The 22,823-nt window shown below is 43.0% G+C and overlaps 1 protein-coding gene across 2 annotated transcripts in view; it reads right to left on the reverse strand.

Annotated features, from left to right (window-relative positions):
* LOC135522300 (raftlin-like) overlaps window positions 1-22,823 on the reverse strand; it is a 71,879-nt gene that overhangs the window by 45,122 nt on the left and 3,934 nt on the right. For both annotated transcript variants that reach the window (XM_064948414.1, XM_064948413.1), the window contains exon 2: window positions 15,498-15,664. In XM_064948414.1, the coding sequence (XP_064804486.1) occupies window positions 15,498-15,642 (145 nt within the window). In that variant the 5' untranslated portion in view covers window positions 15,643-15,664. The remainder of the gene's footprint in view (window positions 1-15,497; window positions 15,665-22,823) is intronic.

Genomic DNA, 22,823 nt, shown 5'->3' on the forward strand with positions numbered 1-22,823 from the left:
TTTAATCCATTTTGAATTCAGGTTGTAACACAACAATGTGGAATAAGTCAAGGGGTATGAGTAACGTTTTGATGGCACTGAAAATGTGACATATTATACAACGGTGGGTCTAATCCTGAATGCTGATTGGTTAAAACCGCATTCCAGACGGTGTCTATTCCACAAGTTACCACCGTGTAACGGTTTTCTTGTGGTGAAGGAGAGGCGGACCAAAACGCAGCGTGGTTATATTGATTCATGTTTAATAAGAAAAAGATAAACACGAACACTACAAAACAATAAACGTGGAAACCCAAAAACAGCCCTATCTGGTGCAAACACAGAGACAGGAACAATCACCCACAAAACCCAACACCAAACAGGCTACATAAATATGGTTCCCAATCAGAGACAATGACTAACACCTGCCTCTGATTGAGAACCATATCAGGCCAAACATAGAAATAGACAAACAAGACACGTAACATAGAATGCCCACTCAGATCACACCCTGACCAAACAAAACATAGAAACATATAAAGCAAACTATGGTCAGGGTGTGACACACCGACTAAATCTATGACGTTAAAATGCCTATTTACTCTGTTCCATCTGGCTGCGCAATCTGCTGTCTCATCAGCCCAGCCAGGCAATTTATAAACTTGATCTCCACTATAAAAAGCATCAAGACATTATCTCACATTTCTTTTAGACTAACATTTAGATTTCAACAGCAGAGATTTTCAAATATTCAAATTCGACCTCCAGCTGTCCCATAGTGAATGTTTTGGGAATATGGAAGTCTGAACGTTTTGAAGTCTTTCCAGCTTCAGTTTGAATTGATTGTATTAGCTGTGTAGTTGGCTAGCTCCTGTGAACAACAGTGTCCTGACGAGAAACCACATCTATGCCAGGTGAAATCGTGCATCATCAGCTCCTTGTTATGAATGTATCCAAATAAATGTCACAGCTTAAACAAATGCTAATGCAGCTACTTCGTTGTTATTCTGGCTACACTGTTTAACGTGACTGTAAGTTAGCCGTAATTGGCTAGCTAGCAAGCAAGGGATAAGAATGTTCCCAGCCAATATGGCAATGGAACATTTAGAATGAATTCCTGGGTCTGTAGACACTCAACAAAAAGACTGAACGACTGGGTCGCATTTCTGGCAACCGAACCGATCGAACGAACAGCTTGGGTAGCAACCCTAGATTTATGTCAGGATTATTTCTTGTGGAAGGGTGAAATTGTATGAATAAAATCATTTAAAAAAATTTTTTTTATGAAAATGTCAATCATTATTTTAATATGTTGGTAACCCGTTGTATAAAGGTGATTATGTCCTTGAAGCCAGTGTTTGATTGTCACGCCCTGACCGTATAGAGCGTTCTATGTCTCTATTTTGGTTTGGTCAGGGTGTGATTTGGGTGGGCAGTCTATGTTCTATGATTTTCTATTTCTATGTGTTTGGCCGGGTGTGGTTATCAATCAGAGGCAGCTGTCTATCGTTGTCTCTGATTGAGAACCATACTTAGGTACACTTTTCCCTCACCTGTTTTGTGGGAAGTTAACTTTGTTCAGGCACAAAGCCCAAAGCGTCACGGTTTTGTTCTTTGTTTTGTCTGCATCATTTTTAGTAAAGAGAAAATGTACGCTTACCATGCTGCACCTTGGTCCAGTCCTTCAGCCAGCCGTGACATTGACTTCGTCTCGTGCCTAACACCCGTGCCAATATATCCTCCAAACACTGGCTTCTTGGGCAGTATCACTTAATTATATAATGCAGGGCATATGTCATCAAAAGTGACATTCAACTAATGTCAGCCCAGGTGAAATATATTCTAACTACAATGGGTAGATGTCACTATTTTGACATCCTCTAATGATACAATGTTGCAGTGCCAATATGTTTACAATATAATAGCATCATACACCCCACTTGCCATACAGCATTAAGACATGTGTAGACTCTGACATCCCTTATAATGACACTGGCTCAATTGTTCATTCGCCCTCTACCATCAGTTCCATGTAAGCACCGTTGAGCTCGGCTGTTGCACTTCCATCAGTCAATGTATTAAAAATGAAATGAGTAAATAGGAAATTAATAAGCTGAGAGATTTGAGCGTGTGGGCTCCACCGACACTTGGTACTCCGCCACTGGGGGACATGGTTCAATACGATTTGCATGAAACTTGAGTGGGGAAAAATAGACCCGGAATAAATGAGCTATTAGGACTCAGCAGGAAGAAGGTTTCACTTTTCCCTATCTGCTGTTCAGCATCATTTTCCCTCATCACAATTAAAGCGCTGTATATTTTCCTACCACACTAATAACTCATTTTGCTTATGGACAATATCATATTCAAACTGATGTACAAACAACTTGAAGTTTATAGTATCATTTCATTCAATTGAAAAAGTTAGCTGCTATGAGTTCAAGGTATGGGAAGTGGTGTTTTGCATGACAAAACGATATGCATACTGTAGAGTAGAATATCCTTAAACCATACAGGAAGGGGCCTCCATATTGTAATTTGATTAGGATACTACAATATGTCATCCAAAGGACAATGACTAATGTAGCACCGTGCTCAAAATGACAATAGCCGCCACCCCTTTCCTATTTCTCCCCTAATGGGAGTACATGGTCGTAGGTTGTGGGGATACCTATGGGGTTTACGGCAGTTCATAAAGCCTTACAAATTACCACAGAAGACCATTTAAAGTCTGTGTTAACCCACCCTTGCAGTATACTGTAAGTATCCAAAGTTCTCATACCCTCATCTGTGTCCAATTAAAATACTCTCCCTGAACCCTTCTTTCCACTGAGCACAACCTCTGGACCCGTATCCCCTGTCCAAGCCCTGCCCTATGTCATTAGCTTTCATAGACCCATAATGAAAATGCCGGCAGGTCCCCTGTCCGCACCTCTCCCACATTTCTTCCCCCACCACCCTCCTTTGTGGAGGGCAGAACCTATGGACCATACTTTCCTTCCATCTCTCTCTGCTCTGGGCCTAGTATCATTAGCAGTCCTAGCTCACAGTGCTCCACTGTGGAGCCCCGGGGGCACAGCCTTGTGCCTTAATTACCTAACTAATGAGTCATTGTGAGAGGCCTGCTGGTGCCGTGCATTGGCCCGCCACTCGCTTAGAAGTAAACAAAAATGCACGCTCTCTAAGACTTAGGCACACCAACCCCGGTAAGCACACAATCTCTCAAACACACACAAAGAGACAGACACGCACACACATGTATGCTTGCTCTCTCACGCGCGCGCACACACACGGGCCTTCACACCTTGTGCTCTGGCGAAGTGGGAAATAACCTTCTCCTGTTCCCTTCGCAGATACAGTGTTGAAGATGACCACATTCTAATCATTTAAAACTGAACTACTGCCAGGGGTCATGTTCCAGAGGGAGGAAGTGTCACTGCTAACTTGCAAGATGCTGTTACAGGATATGCAAGTCTTATGACAGCTTACACAGTGGCACCGTAACAGACTGCATCATGAGAAGAGTAGGCGGTCATCGAGAGACTGGACCCATCCGAAGCAGGCATAATCGATGAGCTTTGGTTTAGTGTCGTTTGACTAGGCAGTGAGTCTCCAACAAGGACTGCTAAAATGCTCATGTAATTGTACTTTTGAAGTCTAGACAGTGCATTTAAGCGTCCATCTGTAGATCACCATGTACATATGCATCCCTTGCTACTTTCAATCTCAGCACAACCACACATAAGCTTATAAAAGAGCGGAAAAGCACAGAGTTAACTAAAAGCTCCCTCTTTAAATGTCTAAACACTGTACGTAGTGACGGCTAAATGAAAAGGCGCTCGGCGACTTGATGGAGGGAAAACTACCTGTAATTTGTTCTGCCAGTAAAAAGGTTTATAAATAGGAAAAAAGGGCTCTCTGGAATTAAGTCTCTCCCCCCATCAGATTTTCTTGACAGGAAGTCTCTGAAGCAAGTTTTCTGAGAAAGTAGATCTGTTGACAGCCCTGTTGCTCGGAGACGGGCAGCTCTTGAGAGACAAGCAGTGTTAAATAAGCAGGCGTTTATCAATGCCCATATGAGTCCATTGACGACATTCAGCAGTGCACCACAGCAGACCTGGGTTCAAATAGTATTCTGAATCTTTCAAATACTTTAGCTGTGTTTGACAGAGGCTGCCTGGCCGCAATTGAACCAATCGGGGAAAAAATCCCAAAAGTGAAAACCCTGCCCACTTGGCACTCCAGGCAGGATCAAGTAAACACTCAAGATCTCAAATACTATTTGAACCCAAGTCTGTCTCCACAACTGTACAAGAGTTTCTCCTTCCTCCCTTTCGGTTTGAGTCCATTTCCACAACATTTTCTGACATTAGGGTTCCATTGAAAGAAGCCACACTTGAATAAGAGAAGTGTTCAACGCCAATTGATTGGAAGATCCAAAATTAGAATTATAAAATATGGAGATTAGAATTTGACAAAGTAGATTGTGATTAACATAAGGATTAGACCCCTTCCACAAGGCTAGATTTCCATTCCTTATTTACAGGCACCTTGTCCCTGGCATCAAATGCATTTCTGTTTACTCTCAAGTCCATAATCTTCTTTACTTCTGTTCTTGGTTTATATAATGTATGAGAATGTTTTGGGGAGGGATACCAATGACCATAGCTCCAGCTGTGAGAATATTTCTTCTTAGGAAAACATGGGTAATATGTCTTAGTGAAAAACGAAATAGTTTTTATAATGCCTACCGTCTGTGTTTGTACTAGATGTATAAATCACCACCACTATGACTATGGGGATCATATCTTTCCATATAGAGAGATATTACAAACCACAAGGCTGTATGGTAGGTCTGTCTGGTTACCTGTGGGTGGCAGAGGTTGTGTGCGTGTCTGTTTCTGTATTGTACGTGGGTGGAAGGAAGTATCCACATTGATAATGACATGCAAACAGCCCTAGGTCCCCGGCATTCCTCTGGGATTACCAGTTTAAACATCTCATGTAGTGCCCTTGGTACGGAGAACCAACTGCAACTCAATACCTAAAGCCTAGTTAAATAAAAGGTCCAACATTTTAAATAATAACCCAATGGAGTAGAACACCTCGGTGCAGTAGTAGACAATGTAGTGGTATACCTCAGGGCTGAGTACAAGCCCCATATCAAAGGCTGTGAACTCGAATATGTTTGATGATAAAATGTGGCTGCGTAAAACTATCAATGAGGTGTTACATGTTTTCAGCTGAACACAGGCCTCTTGAGAAACCACATGCAGTGCCTTCAGAAATTATTCATACCTCTTGAATTATTCCACATTTTGTCGTGCTACAGCCTGAGTTCATAATGGATTACATGTATTTTTTCTCCCCCATTTACATACACCCTATAATGACAAAGTGGAACATGTTTTTAGAAATGTGTGTTTTGTTGGATTTTCCCCAAACATAACGATTTGTATCCAGAAATGCCCCCCATCCAAAAATAAATAAAGTTTTACTTTCATGTCTTATTGCAAACAGGATGCATGTTTTGGAATATTTTTATTCTGTACAGACTTCTTTCTTTTCACTCTGTAATTTAGGTTAGTATTGTGGAGTACTACAATGTTGTTGATCCATCCTCAGTTTTCTCCTATCACAGCAATTAAACTCTAACTGTTTTAAAGTCACCATTGGCCTCATGGTGAAATCCCTGAGCGGTTTCCTTCCTCTCCAGCAACTGAGTTAGGAATGACGCCTGTATCTTGGTGACTGGGTGTATTGATACACTATACAAAGTGTAATTAATAACTTGCTCAAAGGGATATTCAATGTCTGCTTTTTTTACCCATCTACCAATAGTTGCCTTTCTTGGCGAGGCATTGGAAAACCTACTGTTCTTTGTGGTTGAATCTGTGTTTGAAATTCACTGCTAGACTGAGGGACCTTACAGATAATTGTATGTGTGGGATACAGAGATGAGAGAGTCATTCAAAAAGCATGTTAAACACTATTATTACAGAGAGTGTGAGTCCATGCAAGTTATTATGTGACTTGTTAAGCTAATTTTACTCCTGAATTTATTTAGACTTGCCATAACAAAGGGGTTGAATACTAATTGACTCAAGACATTTCAGCTTTTAATGTTTAATTAATTTGTAAAAATGTCTAAAAACATAATTCCACTACAAAATTATGGGGTACCTCAATTTAGTCCATTTTAAATTCTGACTGGTAACACAACAAAATGTGGAAAAAGTCAAGGGATGTGAATACTTTCTGAAGGCACTAAGTGTTTTCACAACTGTATAGAGTAGATGATCCACTTCTATGTGCAGCCGGCCCTGTAAAACATGTCTGCACCTGCACACACTGTGTGAATCATCATCTCATTCTCTTACATAGCAGTAATAAATAACTATACTCTTCCTCATATTTTCCATAGAGATGCACTTAGCATTTGCAGTAACAAAAGTTAGGGAGACATATGGTAAACAAGAGGACCCCAAACTCTGATTCCCCAGACTGAGTCTGAAGGGGCCAGTGGGATACATCAAGATACACGATCCTAAATGAATAAACAGATACTCTAATCATCCACACCCTCTTCAGTAGTCATTAACTCCCATTACAGAAAGCCCTGTACTCACACCTCAGTCTCCCAGCAGATGGGAGCTCCAACAGACAACAGGTGGTAGATCGTCATGGAAACCATCCCCGGCACTATAATGATTGAACCCATGGAAACAATGCCTGGGACCTCGCTAACAACTCAAACGTATGAGTGAAATACGAGACAGATCTGCAATAATTACAGAATGTGTCTATGATCTTTATTATAATTAATTGCTTACAGTGCCTGCGAAACACCATCTTTTGTTTCTAAATTACCAGAATAGATTGCTATAGACATAGAGGATTATTATATATATAATTGACGCTGTGATACCTACATACTTCACAAGCGATGTACTGAATTCTTGAAGGACAAGACCCGTGTTCCCATGAATTATGAAACAAGTAAAATGCAGGAGAATGACTGACTGAAAAACATATGAATATATTATTAAAGAGAACAGATAGAGACGACTAGTGCTACGTACGATTGACTCCGTTTACACAGTATGAGAGACAGGCTCATGGAGAAAGCACACAGAACCAGTGTGTGTTGGTGAGGTGGGCTCAAACCTTGACATGACTATTTAGAGAAGACGTTTTGTCAATACGATACTTTTTCTCCTGTGTGGTTTTCAGAGAACCCAGATAGCCCAACGGAGTCGAATGAACACCGTTTAGCAAACATTTCCCCAAGTTTGTCGATAGCTGAGGATAAGTCATCAGTGGGTAGGCTACTCTCGTCCCTCAGGTTTATTTGAGGGTTGATGATTTCTCAGTGGAGTCTTGTGTTGGTTCTCACAGCAGAAATCTGAAGAGAAGAGAACCCCCCCCCTCTCCCATATCTACATCGATCTAATAAGTTATAACTAAAGAATATGCTTTTGAAAAGTCAGACTTTCATAACATGCCAACTCAGAGGAGTTCAAACAGCTCCAGAATGTCTGAAGCTCTACGTTAGTGGTTGATGGGAGAGCATGGCTGTAGGATAAGCAGTAAGTAGCATGGCAGTCTTGAGCTGTGCGTGTCAAGTATTCAGTGTATTCAGTGACACTTTTTGAATAACAACTGGAATTCCACTAACTGAATGAGAATGAAGATGAATGAAAAACAACTGCACATGTTCAGATCTGTCATTAAAGTGTGCACATGCATACACTCTCAGTACATTCTGTATCTTGTAATTACAATTTCAAGCTTTCACTGAAAAACAATGCCTCATGCACATTGAGATGAACCTTCAACCAAGACCTCCTTTGAAAACAGAAATGTTCAAACCTAGCTTTCAGGAAGTGAGGTCAAGATTCTCCAGAATGAGGACACTTCCTGTGAACAGTGAGCAACAACCCAGTGCTTTCTTTATAAAGTCCAAGAACAGCCATGAGAGGATACAATATATCCTCTTTTTACAGCAGACAAATATCATTGTTCCTCATTTGGGTTGTGTGAAGGCTGGGGCAGAAGTGTTTGGTTAAATTTAGCTTGTTTACTCCTCTGCTATCTTTGCCTAGATTGCATTTCAACACAATCAATACTGTCATATTGGATCAGAGCAACAGGATAATAAGACCCAATAAAGCTGTGAAGGGGCGTATAGGGGGTATTGTGTATCAGAGTAGCGGGAAGAGGATGGAAGCTAGGATCGAAAATGGGGTTGGTAAAAACAGGCATTCAAACACACACGTGCAACACATGCGCGCGCACACACACACACACACACACACACACACACACACACACACACACACACACACACACACACACACACACACACACACACACACACACACACACACACACACACACACACACACACACACACACACACACACACACACATTCTTACAGTATATTTACAAACACATAATGCACACAGACCTCACCCTCAGAAATCCCCACACACCTCTAGAGAGAGAAAGAGAACTCTCCTGAAAGCTAGATAAGACAGGTTTATATCTGGGCTGCCAGTAAAACCAAATCATGAACAGACTATTTGCCTCCAAGAAGGAGAAGGGACATATTTGTATGTACACATATTTCACATAGCAAATGAGATTCCGTTCACCACAGAAGATAGACCCTTAGACACAGGAAACAGTATTTGCAGAATAAGAAGAATTACCTCCTGTAGAATCAAGGCTAATCTCAAACATATTGCCTCAGACACAGGCTCAGATACAGGAGGGTAGAGAGAGAGGGGGAGAGGAAGGAACTGTACAGAAATCTGCGTTTCCTGTTGATGAAAACTTTGTCAGCAGTTGCTCTTGTTTGAAGCCTAATGATTAAGAACCTGCTGAGTTTTACAATGTCAGACATTTTAATGCTGCTCCAACACATTTTCTTTTAAAAACAATAGGCTGGTATTTGACTGCTTGAGTGGTCCAAAGCAATAGTAAGGAACATTCAGCACTACATAGTAGCATAGTAGCAATCATCGGTTGCTGTATGGACACCTGTAAACACATGCCTCCTGTATCGAGCAACCTCAAAGGGTATTTATATGTGACGTATTTACAGAATAGTTAAACATCCTACTTACAGTGGGTGACATACACTGAGTGTACAAAACATTATGAACACTGGCTCTTTTCATGACATAGACTGACCAGGTGAATCCAGGTGAATGATATGATCCCTTAGTGATGTCATTTGTTAAATCCACCTCCACCAGTGTAGATTAATGGGAGGTGACAGGTTAAAGAAGGATTTTTAAGCCTTGAGAAAACTGAGACATGGATTGTGTATGTGCGCCATTCAGAGAGTGAATGGGCAAGACAAAATATTCAAGTGCCTATGAACGGGGTACGGTAGTAGGTGCTGCTGGGTTTTTCAAGCTCAATTGTTTCCTGTGTGTATCAAGAATGGTCCACCTCCCAAAGGACATCCAGTCAACTTGACACAACTGTGGGATGCATTTGCATCAACATCGGCCAGCATCCCTGTGGAAGGCTTTCGACACCTTGTAGAGTCCATGCCCCAAGAAATTAAGGCTATTCAGATGGGAAAAGGGGGGTTGCAACGCAATATTAGGAAGGTGTTCTTAATGTTTTGTACACTCAGTATATTTGGTGACAAATTTAACCTAGTAGGGGCTGTCTGCTATCCAAAGCCTTCTGTGGTTTATTGATTGACAGAGTATGCTAATCCAACCAGTAACATCAGGGTTTCCATCGCTATCACAACATCTACAATTGAAGTCGGAAGTTTACATACACCTTAGCCAAATAAATTTAAACTCAGTTTTTCACAATTCCTGACATTTAATCATAGTAAAAATTTAAGAATGTGAAATGTCAGAATAATAGTAGATAGAATGATTTCTTTCAACTTTTATTTCTTTCATCACATTCCCAGTGGGTCAAAAGTTTACATACACTCAATTAGTATTTGGTAGCATTGCCTTTAAATTGATTAACTTGGGTCAAATGTTTTGGGTAGCCTTCCACAAGCTTCCCACAATAAGTTGGGTGAATTTTGGCCCATTCCTCCTGACAGAGCTGGTGTAACGGAGTCCGGTTTGTAGGCCTCCTTGCTCGCACATGCTGTTTCAGTTCTGCCAACAAATTGTCTATAGGTTTGAGGTCAGGGCTTTGTGATGGCCACTCCAATACCTTGACTTTGTTGTTCTTAAGCCATTTTTCTACAACTTTGGAAGTATTCTTGGGGTCATTGTTGATTTGGAAAACCCATGTGCGACCAAGCTTTAACTTCCTGACTGATGTCTGGAGATGTTGCTTTAATATATCCACATAATTTTCCTGCCTCATGATGCCATCTATTTTGTGAAGTGCACCACCAGTCCCTCCTGCAGCAAAGCACCTCCACAACATGATGCTGCTACCCCCGTGCTTCACGGTTGGGATGGTGTTCTTCGGCTTGCAAGCCTCCCCCTTTTTCCTCCAAACATAACGATGTTCATTATGGCCAAGCAGTTCTATTTTTGCTTCATCAGACCAGAGGACATTTCTCCAAAAAGTACGATCTTTGTCCTCATGTGCAGTTGCAAACTAAATTCTGACTTTTTTTATGGCAGTTTTGGAGCAGGGGCTTTTTCCTTGCTGAGCGACCTTTCAGGTTATGTCGATATAGGACTCGTTTTACTGTGGATATAGATACTTTGTACCTGTTTCCTCCAGAATCTTCACAAGGTCCTTTGTTGTTGTTCTGGGATTGATTTGCACTTTTCGCACCAAAGTACGTTCATCTCTCGGAGACAGAGCACGTCTCTTTCCTGAGCGGTATGACGGCTGCGTGGTCCCATGGTGTTTATACTTGCGTACTATTGTTTGTACAGATGAACGTGGTACCTTCAGGCGTTTGGAAATTGCTCCCAAGGATGAACCAATGTGGAGATGGAGGTCTACAATTTTTTTCTGAGGTCTTGGCTGATTTCTTTTGATTTCCCCATGATGTCAAGCAAAGAGGCACTGCGTTTGAAGGTAGGACTTGAAATACATGCAGAGGTACACCTCCAATTGACTCAAATGATGTCAATTAGCCTATCCGAAGCTTCTAAAGCTATGACATATTTTCTGTAATTTCCCAAGTTGTGTAAAGGCACAGTCAACTTTGTGTATGTAACTTCTGACCCACTGGAATTGTGATACAGTGAATTATAAGTTAAATAATCTGTCTGTTAACAATTGTTGGAAAAAATGACTTGTGTCCTGCACAAAGTAGATGTCCCAACCGACTTGCAAAACTATAGTTTGTTAATAACAAGAAATTTGTGGAGTGGTTGAAAAAGCGAGTTTTAATGACTCCAACCTTAGCGTATGTACATTTCCGACTTCAACTGTACATTCACACTTTAAGGCAGATGTGCATCCTACATGGGGTGGCAGGTAGCCTAGTGGTTAGAGCTTTGAACTAGTAACAGGAAGGTTGCTAGATCAAATCCCCGAGCTGACAAGGTCAAAATCTGTGGTTTTGCCCCCGAATAAGGCATTTAACCCACTGTTCCTCGGCTGTCATTGTAAATTCAGTTCTTAACTGAATTGCCTAGTTAAATAAAACAGTGTGCATGTCTTGGAATATAAAATACCCATAATCATTAGTAGTCCTACATTTGTCATCCCTCTAATGTTAGGATTAGGGGGTGTAAGGTCATGGGATCCTAGATCTGTGGTTGGGGTAAACATCTACCCTAAGTGTGTCTTTTCTGTTTAGGTCATATCTACATTATAAACAACATGTTGAATGGAATCGAGCATGTTTCATCTGTGCCATGCAAACACTTCACCCATGCAATGAGAATATAATGGAAATCTAAAGTAAAACCTGATGACCGTGAATTCACTTCAATGTCATTCCCCGAGAACCGACCGCTGTTCAATTCTCCCTCTCGGAGTGGTGAACCGGGATAAATTCTGGCTCCCCGCATCCAGGGGCTAATCTCCACTCAGAACACACTACGGTGTTCTAAGATTTCACTGACCTCTCATTTCCGTGCTCCATATTCCTGCTTCCGATCAGAGCACAGGCCGCTGCTTCTACACGTCAGTCACGCGGAGCGGTGAGGAAAGCTTATATTAACAAGAGGACTTCAGGCTCTGGGGGTTTTGCATATAAATAATGTGTCTGGAGCCAAGATGAAATCAAATGGTGTGTGCGTGCGTGTGTCTGTCAGCTGGATTTGATTTCAAGGACAAAATCTCTGTAGCTATATGCTGTCTACTGGAAACTAACATAAGTGTGTTTTCAAATTTTCATCCTCTTGACATTTTAAACATTTGAAATCACATTTTAGGAAATAAAATACGTGCCAGGCACTCCAAGAGCCTTTCTATGTGTGTACGGTGAGATAGTTTCTTTCCACACCGGTTAGCACAGCACTCAGTTTGTCCTTTCCCTATGGGGCCATGGTGTTAATATCAAATAATTCTTGCCTCTTTGTTTCAAAGCCATTTTCTGAGGTAAATTAAAGGTAGCAGCATGGCTATGTTCGTGAATGTGAGTAATATACTTCCATAAAACTTGGGGTTATAGCTTGCTAGCTAAGGCTGCCTGGTATTTACAGTGGCAGTTTATTTAAAGCTCATGACACATTGCTCTTCATACCTTGGTCCGGTCTTTATGTGGCTCAACATGGCCCCCTGTCATTTGGTCATTTAGGACGCTTTCACATATCCCCTTATGATCCGGATCCTGGAGCTTTTGGTACCCTGATCCGTGCTATAAAGCATGTGTGAAACGCAAACGAACCCTGGCTGAAATGAATCCTGGACCTGTGTGAGTAGCGGGACCAAGATCCAGGACCAGAGTACCAGATATCGTGACACAGCAAACACGAGTTGTGTGGAACTTTCTTTCCCAGTATTTTCAGGTCTTGTGAAAGCAAAACGTATTCTGTAGAATTGCTCCAGGAAACCGAACCAGGGTACCAAATTACATTTGTGAAAACACCCTAAAAGTAGCTGGCAGTACTATATAGTGCCTGTTTTAGAGATACATTGAGCTATGGACATGATTGGAAACAAATAAACTAGAATATTTGTAATCTTCCAATGTCCTAATTTTTTGCCTAAACTCTCCTAGATTTGATTAGTTGAACATGTTTGGTTAGAGCTTGTTGCTGAGACCAAAGCATTTTTTAGAACAAGAAAGTATGAACCCGGATATACAGAGGCCACATTTACATTACAAAGGCCTTATACCCAAGTAATTGTAATAAGCAGGCTAGTTAGTATATACAGCCATGAGTACATATAGTGCACTTCTGTGATCATATGAAATGTTGTGTATTTTGTAGGAAACAGCACTAAGAGTTGCAGGAACTATGAAACTCCCTGTAGCCTAGTCACATGCCTGGTACAATATAATTACATACAGTAAGTTATCCCCCAACAGTTACCCTAAAAACTGCTTAGGTAATGTAAGGATTTTCAGACAGACCCAAACACTACAGGGACACAACTACACAGACTCAGTATAGTCCTAGGAGACATAAACAGGCACAGCTTTAAAAAAGAGCGAGGCAGAGAACTGAGAAAGAGCGAGCTAGCGAGAGACAGTCAGACAGACCCAGTGGGGGTGGGGGGAAGAGGGAGAGAGAGAGAGAGAGAGAGAGAGAGAGAGAGAGATGCAAGCATACAGCCCCAGACACCCAGATGGTGTATCTTAGTGCCCATTCTCTCCCCGTCAGATTGACTAGCTAATGGAGTCTAATAAACTGTCACAGCCAACACACAGCACACTACATCTCCCAGCTTCTCCCAGCTCCAGAGGGCTGCATCTCCCACCAGCCCACCACCACTCACACTGTTTGAATTGTAACTTCTCATGGAGGGAAATAAAGCGATGGCTCTATTTATCCCCAGCTTCCATAGGTCTCTGCTGCTCGCCCCATATACCCGCCCCTGAGCCATGAGCAGAGCAGGTCTCAGGAAGCAACACCCCAGCTTCCATAGGTCTCTGCTGCTCGCCCCATATACCCGCCCCTGAGCCATGAGCAGAGCAGGTCTCAGGAAGCAACACCCCAGCTTCCATAGGTCTCTGCTGCTCACCCCATATACCCGCCCCTGAGTCATGAGCAGAGCAGGTCTCAGGAAGCAACACCCCAGCTTCCATAGGTCTCTGCTGCTCGCCCCATATACCTCAGGAAGCAACACTTCCATAGGTCCCTGAGTCATGAGCAGAGCAGGTCTCAGGAAGCAACACCCCAGCTTCCATAGGTCTCTGCTGCTCACCCCATATACCCGCCCCTGAGCCATGAGCAGAGCAGGTCTCAGGAAGCAACACCCCAGCTTCCATAGGTCTCTGCTGCTCGCCCCATATACCCGCCCCTGAGTCATGAGCAGAGCAGGTCTCAGGAAGCAACACCCCAGCTTCCATAGGTCTCTGCTGCTCACCCCATATACCCGCCCCTGAGTCATGAGCAGAGCAGGTCTCAGGAAGCAACACCCCAGCTTCCATAGATCTCTGCTGCTCACCCCATATACCCGCCCCTGAGCCATGAGCAGAGCAGGTCTCATGAAGCAACACCCCAGCTTCCATAGGTCTCTGCTGCTCGCCCCATATACCCGCCCCTGAGCCATGAGCAGAGCAGGTCTCAGGAAGCAACACCCCAGCTTCCATAGGTCTCTGCTGCTCGCCCCATATACCCGCCCCTGAGCCATGAGCAGAGCAGGTCTCAGGAAGCAACACCCCAGCTTCCATAGGTCTCTGCTGCTCACCCCATATACCCGCCCCTGAGCCATGAGCAGAGCAGGTCTCAGGAAGCAACACCCCAGCTTCCATAGGTCTCTGCTGCTCGCCCCATATACCCGCCCCTGAGCCATGAGCAGAGCAGGTCTCAGGAAGCAACACCCCAGCTTCCATAGGTCTCTGCTGCTCACCCCATATACCCGCCCCTGAGCCATGAGCAGAGCAGGTCTCAGGAAGCAACACCCCAGCTTCCATAGGTCTCTGCTGCTCACCCGCCCCCCATATACCCGCTTCCATAGGTCCCCTGAGCCATGAGCAGAGCAGGTCTCAGGAAGCAACACCCCAGCTTCCATAGGTCTCTGCTGCTCACCCCATATACCCGCCCCTGAGCCATGAGCAGAGCAGGTCTCAGGAAGCAACACCCCAGCTTGCATCTCATCAACACCTCAAATTGCAACAAGAAACGCCTCTGTTGGCTGCGGGTGTGTGAGTAGGTGGGAGAAGGAGATGGAGTCTATTATGGTGGAGGAATGTATTTCCATCTAAGTGTGAGGCGGCGGGCAGCATGTTCTGTGGTTGGAGTGCATGTCAGTTTAATTTCTGGTACTGAACTTGAACAATATGATGGACAATATGATTGTTCAGCATATCTTTGGTGTGTAAAAAGAGAGTTGGAAAACATTATAATTTGGTGTTCTTACTGTAACAGTGATTTAGTACGTTTTTCAAACGGCTTAGAAATAACCACTGAATTGTCTCTGAAACGTTGCATGTCTTACCGTCTTTCCCGACAAGGAAGTCGACGTATTGGTATCTGTAGGCCACGCCCACCTTGGTCTCCACCTGTGGTCTCTTCAGGGTGGAGTAGATCTTCCCTGGACTGCTCTCCTCTGATGGCTTCAGCTTCCTCAGTCCACAACCCATTTCCCCAGAGTGTGTGTGGACCCTACATAGGGAATAGATGGGGCAGAATGAGATTTGTGTGTGTGTGTGTGTGTGTGTGTGTGTGTGTGTGTGTGTGTGTGTGTGTGTGTGGTGTGTGTGTGTGTGTAATAAGGTGGGTTCATATATTTTTCCTATTTCACACATGTACAAGTGTTTATTAATACACTTGTGAATTTGAAATTAGTTTTTTGAAGAGTGGGGTCACGGCCAGGGTCTGCCATCACCTTGTTGGCTCTGGGATTTAAACTAGCAACCTTTTGGTTACTAGCCCAACGCTCTAACTGCTAGGCTACCTGATGCTTGTGTGTGTGTGAAACTGGACACCAGTCCCCAAAGCATAAGACATGTTCAATTTAGGGAGAGATGGATTAATCTCTCTATCACACACACCTACACACACACACACCTCACGTATGGGGCCCCAAGGGAGTCTCAGAGGGAAAACCAATAAATAAAAACATGCTGGATAAGCGGCTCCAAATAAATAAATAAATAAGGCATAAAATGAGCTTGATTTTTCATGGGTTCCGGAGCCCTCGTTCCCTGGGGGACAAATTAACAGAGACAACCGTGAAAGACTATGGAAAGGGGCCTCTAAAGAGCCTGTGCACCAGGCGTCACCCAAATGGCTTGTGACAGCGGTGCTGCATCTCCATTGGCTCAGGCTGGCACAGGTAATATCCCATTGTGCTCTGCTGATTAAACCCGGGAGGGTGTGATGGGGGTTCCAGGGGGCGCCGGCCCCCCAGCTGATGAGGAACGCACTGTATTATGTTCCCCTCTAATTATACGCCGTTCCGGGCTCCGCCAGCGGACTAATCCAAGAGGCCGTGGCGGAGACAGGAGGATGGGGGGGGGGCAGGAGTGAACCGGTGCTCTGTTAATGAGGTGAGCAGGAAGAATGAAAAGGTGAGAATCAATCAAGGGAAAAAGAGGAAATGGGTGGCTGGTTGGAGATTGTTCGCTAGAGAGACGAGTTAGGTAATGCATGGCAAGTAGAGTCTGGAGAGATAGGCCACTGTAATTAGACCCTGTTGAATAGAAGTGACGAGAAGAGGGAGATGACAGAGATTCAAAAGTATTGTCATGAGAGCCACTGTCTTCCACAACACCTACATAGATATCCGTGTTTGTATTATGAAATGTGTGTATCACCTATAATCTTTGTCTCTTTTTAATAAATGTCATATGTGTGCATAACATGTATAATTTATAACAATACAGGCAATGGCTTTCAAGTTAATACAAGCAGTGGCATACTACAGTTTTATTGACCATCTCATACTATTCTACACATTTTGCAATGAGGCTGAGAGAATTTAGCATTATTTAAGCATATTTCCTGCTATTCTACACATTTTGCCATGGCTTATGTCCTGCCTTGCAGTGGCTGCAGGGCGTGTAGTACACCAGTGAATACAAGGAATGCTTGCAGGATCTGATGTTTTGTATTTTTGTAAATATGCTTCAAAGAAGTTTTAAAATTGGTTTTTAAATGTTTAAACTAGAACTCGGTGAGTCATCTCCGGGAATTGTGTAATTTCTTCTCTGTGTCTTTAAACTGGCGCTCATGCCTCAGTTCCAAAATCAAGAGCACACATTTCAAATCCCAAAAAACAAAAAAACAGATCTTCCATTTCCCTAAAAGTGTTCAATTTCTCCAAAACAGCCCCCCAGGACTGAACTCTAAAGCAACTCGGCTCAAAGACATCAACCTTTTTTCAAGAAAACAGGCGAATACTACAGTAAAATATCCATAGTTTTTAATATCATCTCAGATGTGCTCTGTCTAAGTTCCAGTGAACTCCGGAGAGAGGCTCCGTAATGTAGTGTACAGGAAAGGCAGATGAAGTCTGAACAAAAGAAGAGAGAAAAACAAAAGGCTGAACATTTTAGAAAAACGTAGGGGCTCTTATTCGTATAGCTCCTGGAGACCAACGGGGGGGGGGAGTGAGGCGAGGCCAGGGTATTTTTAGAGTTGACAGAAGAAGTGTGAGATGTTTATGATTTTCAGAGGGACTGTTTTCCCTCTCAAACGTCTCCTCAGAATCGAGGTACATGTTCTGAGCATGCTTCTCTGAGCTCTGCCTCTATGGGCCTGCTTTGGTTAATCTCCTCTGCTTTTCAGACTGACAGCGAGGGAGTTTGGGTTACACCAACAGTCCAAATAATGGCTCGATATTGTCAGAAAAACAGAAAGGCATTGATTCTTTGCTGAATTAGTAACGATCGGTTCACTGTTTCTTTCCTTCCTTTGTTTAGAGTTAATTGCATTTGAGGTTTTACTCGATAAGACTTTGTAAGGCAAGATGTTATAGAAGTCCAAAGGGTTTGTTGTAACTGGATGTACTTAAATAGGACGGATATACACTGAACAAAATAAACGCAACATGCAACAATTTAAATGATTTTACAGTTCATATAAAAGAAATCAGTCAATTTAAATTAAAGAAAATTGACCCTAAGCTGTGGATTTCACATGACTGGGAATACATATGCATCTGTTAGTCACAGATACCTTAATAAACAAGGTAGGGGCGTGGATCAAAAAGCCAGTCAGTATCTGGTGTGACCACCATTTGCTTCATTCAACTCATCTCCTTCGCATTGAGTTGATCAGGCTGTTGAGTGTGGTCTGTGGAGTGTTGTCCCACTCCTCTTCATTGGCGGATATTGGCGGGAACTGGAACACGCTGTGGTAAATGTCGACCCAGAGCATCCCAAAACTGCTCAATGGGTGACATTTCTGGTGAGTACGCAGGCCATGGAAGAACTGGGATGATGGCGGCAGATATATGGCACGACAATAGGCTTCAGGATCTTGTCACAGTACCTCTGTGCATTCAAATTGCAATCAATAAAATGCAATTGTGTTTGTTGTCCGCAGTTTATGCCTGCCCATACCATAACCCCACCTCCATCATGGGACACTCTGATCACAACGTTGACATCAGTAAACCGCTCGCCCACACCACGCCATACACATTGTCTGCCATCTGCCAGGTACAGTTGAAACCGGGATTCATCAAGAGCACACATCTCTAGCATGCCAATGGCCATCGATGTTTAGGAGTTACCCACTGCAGTCAGGTCAAGACCCTGGTGAGGATGACGTGCATGCAGTTGAGCTTCCCTGAGATGGTTTCTGATAGTTTGAGCAGAAATGATTTGGTTATGAAAACCAACAGTTTCACCAGCTGTCTGGGGCTGATCTCAGACCATACATTGTTGGTTAAGGGCTTGTAAGTAAACATTGCACAGTAAGGTCTACACCTTTGGCGCATGTGACAAATAACATTTTATTTTATTTAAAGAAGTCGGATTTGGAGGTCCTGGGCTGGCGTGGTTACACATGGTCTGCGGTTGTAACACCGGTTGGACGTACTGCCAAATTCTATAAAACGACATTGCTTATGGTAGAAAAATCAACATGAAATTATCTGGCAGCAGCTCTGGTGGAAGTTTCTGCAGTCAGCAAGCCAATTGCACATTCCCTCAAAACTTGAGACATTTGTGACATTGTTGTCAGGACCCGGTTACGAACCTGGGTCTCCGGAGTGAGAAACAGTCACTTAACCAACTGAGCCACGAATAGTCAGCAGAACCCAGAAGATGAGGCAGACACAGCAGTACTTAAGACGGTGTATTTAATAAAGTAAAAAGGAGAAGTCCTTCAATACAAAAATGGCAAATCCAAAAGGTGGTAGGAATAGCACAAAAAAGCCTCAAGAGATACTCAAAAACAAAAACAGAATTCCACAAGAGCATCCACCGGAATCGACAAGAAAACACAGAACACTAGGGCTGGGTGCTAACATAAACACAGAGCACAGAACTGAGGGAAACTAAGGGTTTAAATACAATCAGGGGAAACGAGGCACAGGTGCAAATAATAATGGGGAACAAGGGAAAAAACATAAGGTCAAAAAGCACAATGGGGGCATCTAGTGACCAAAACCCGGGAACAACCCTGGCCAAATCCTGACAATTGTGTTGTGTGAAAAAACTGCACATTTTAGTGCCATTTTATTATTCCCAGCACAAGGTGCACCTGTGTCATGATCATGCTGTTTAATCAGCTTCTTGATATGCCACACCTGTCAGGTGGATGGATTATCTTGGCAAAGGATAAACATTCACTTAACAGGGAAATAAGCTTTTTGTGCATATGAAACATTTCTGGGATATTTTATTTCAGCTCATGAAACATGGGGCCAACACTTCACATGTTGCATTTCTATTTTTGTTCAGTGTAGAAAGTCATGTTTGTTAGCCATGAACCTGTTTGGATGGAATATAACCGTCTTAATGGTGCTGGACCCTAGGAAGAGTAGATCCTTAATAAATATAGAATTCAATGGTTAAACATCCTTCATAACCTTCCAACGTCTCCACAGTTGCTTAGCACAGAATTTAATACATGAGTTAATAATGTACGATGATTCTGTCAATATTTGGTTGGATCAGATATGGGAAACAATATAACGAGTGATGATTCATTATCTTTCCATAATGCTATCTAATCATAAAATAATTTGTCTTCTTGGAAGTGTCATGTAAAGACACAAATCCCTGAGAACAAAGCTCAACTTGTGATGAAAAGATCTATTTGGACGAGAAAGGATTAGAGAAGTGGTCACCAACCGTTTGATCGGATTCTAAGTTGATCACCAAACATTTCAGTAAAAAACTCAACGATAAAGCCTTGTGTTCCTATTTTCTTTTTTTTTTTTTCGCCGTTGCCAGTAGGTGCACAATGATTCAGCAGCCCTAGTGCCGGGAAGTCTGAAGGTAGAACTCTGCCTACCCGACATGCCCAGAGAGCAAATCAAGTGCACCTATAGGCCTACCGCTGACCAATCAGATAGCTCAGATCACTGTGGCTGCACAGTTTCCTCGAGCCATAGACTGTAAAAAGCCTCGCACACACAGCAAAGTTGCTACTCTGAGATTGGTACTCTGAGATTTCAAAACTTTCAAAATCAAAAAATACAGCATAAGAGCTGCTGTTTTTATGAGTAAGTTCATGTTTATTCAGCACTGTGTTCAACACTTTTGTCATAAATGTGCGTTTTCCCTACTTCCACTCATACTGCAGCTGCAATGAATGAGTACAATGCTAGAAAAGTGTTACGATAAGCTTGTATTGTTATTATTAGCGGCTTGTGTCGTTTTTTAATAAGGAGGAATATTTCACTTTCTCTGGTCATAGGAATAACATGAATTTGTGTATGAGGCAAAAATAATGCAGTGTGACTTGAGTTTCGCCATCAGCTGGAAGACTGTGTCCCCTTTTCTCGGTGGAGGGAGGGAGAGCGGAGGTAAATGAGTCGGGTGAGAGGCAGCCTCACCGCTGCTACTCCTCTCCCCTCAAACTGACCATCAGTCCAGTAATAAATCAATTAAAAATATAGAAACCAATTATTATGCTTACTTAGCTGTGGCTCACAAGCATTACAACAAATGATCTACTACCAGTGTGATCATATACCTCATTTTAAATGTAATTCCAAAATGGTCTGAGAACAACATTGTCAGGGTAATTCAAGCATAGCCAATATGCAGTGACAATGTTTGGCCCACTGCACAAACCTCATTGCTACAGTACTGTTTTTAATTGGGTAATGTTGCATAGGCTTACGTTATTTAAGTCATGTAAAAAAAAAAATCTGAGTGGTAGATCTCGGCTTGCATTTTGACTTAGAAAGTGATCTTGACTCAGAAAAGGTTGGTGACCGCTAGATTAGAGGAAGAGTTATCCATCTCCAAACTTAAAGGGCGGCTGAACTTCCCGATTTGGCCTTGTTTTTCGGCTTGGTCATTAAGAAATGCAGCGGACATGACAATCGAATAAACGTTTGACTCCCATCGATGCCACATAGGCAGGCTGTATTCAAAACTAAGAAGTTGCTTATCAGGGGCAGACGCTCTCTAAAACACGGCCATCTCTTACATTGCCTCCGTCTCTACCCCAGACTTCTGCCTGTGTCTACCACAGTAACCCCGATTACCCCGGTTCTTAAATGTGACAAATAAAGCAGTTGGGCAAAAGGCACAGTTTCCTGGCAGCTGCTGTGTTGTCCACCCAGGGGGGAGAGTGCTCTCAGGGGCCCGGAGCAGGGCCATTCCCTGTTTGGACTTCCTCCCTCCTTCCTTCCTTGGCTTCTCACCTGGGCGGGACAGTGGACAAGGAGGATAGGAGCAAGGGGCCCGACAGAGGAAAAACAGAGGTGGGCTGGGATTTAGGTTGCGTTGGTGACCATACTACAGCAACAAAAACAATTAGACCAGTTCTAATATTACATAGCTTGAAAGCCCTGTAGTTAGGATGAAAACAATGACCATAGCGCAATCCCAAATACTGGGCCTTCTCTGAAAACTGGAATAGCTTTTCTGAAAACCCACAGCTAGACACAGTTTATTACATTCAATATAAATCTCCAAGGACAAGACATAATGACACACATAAAGAAAGAGCCTTGCTGAAAGATGAGGGGAGATAAGTGCTGGTAAAAACAGAGCGTAGTAAACAAGCGTCTGCTTGAGCCTCTCCAGTGCTTCAAGGCTGAGTGTCCTGGCTGGCCCGGTGGTTGGTTCGATCTGGTTCCAACCAAGCCATCCCTCTATCGTCTCAAGGCCTGGGCACAGCCGGCTACATATGCTGCACCCAGACACACATGTACTGTAGGGAGCTATTGCCATGGGAACCAGCCCCTTTAGAACTACTTCCCCTCTCAGGGGAATAACAGACACCAATATCTCTATTTTCCTCTCTCCAAGGGCTAAGCTCTCATCTCTCCCTTCTCTTTCTCTCACTGCCTGTAAGGTCTTCTCTCTAATTTCCTCCCAGTCTCTGTCTTTCTGGTCTGTATTTTGCATTTGATTTGTTTGACAGTCATTATCTTGATAAAGTATGTATAATCTCTTCACTCTGGGTTTTATACAATACCCTGAACTCAACGCATTTCTAAATCTATCATGCATAAACATTGCAATGTATGAGTCCGATCATGGCTAAAGTGAATGGCACACAGCAAGAATGAAAATAACATTGCGAAAGAGGAAAACCTGGTTAATAATATTATATTTTCCAAAACATAGGCACAGAGATTTCAAGGAACGACTCATTGTTTTCATGCAAACTTGCTGGAGGCGGGCCA

Source organism: Oncorhynchus masou, chromosome 30 (genome assembly GCF_036934945.1).
Source record: "Oncorhynchus masou masou isolate Uvic2021 chromosome 30, UVic_Omas_1.1, whole genome shotgun sequence".
Lineage (NCBI taxonomy): Eukaryota > Metazoa > Chordata > Actinopteri > Salmoniformes > Salmonidae > Oncorhynchus > Oncorhynchus masou.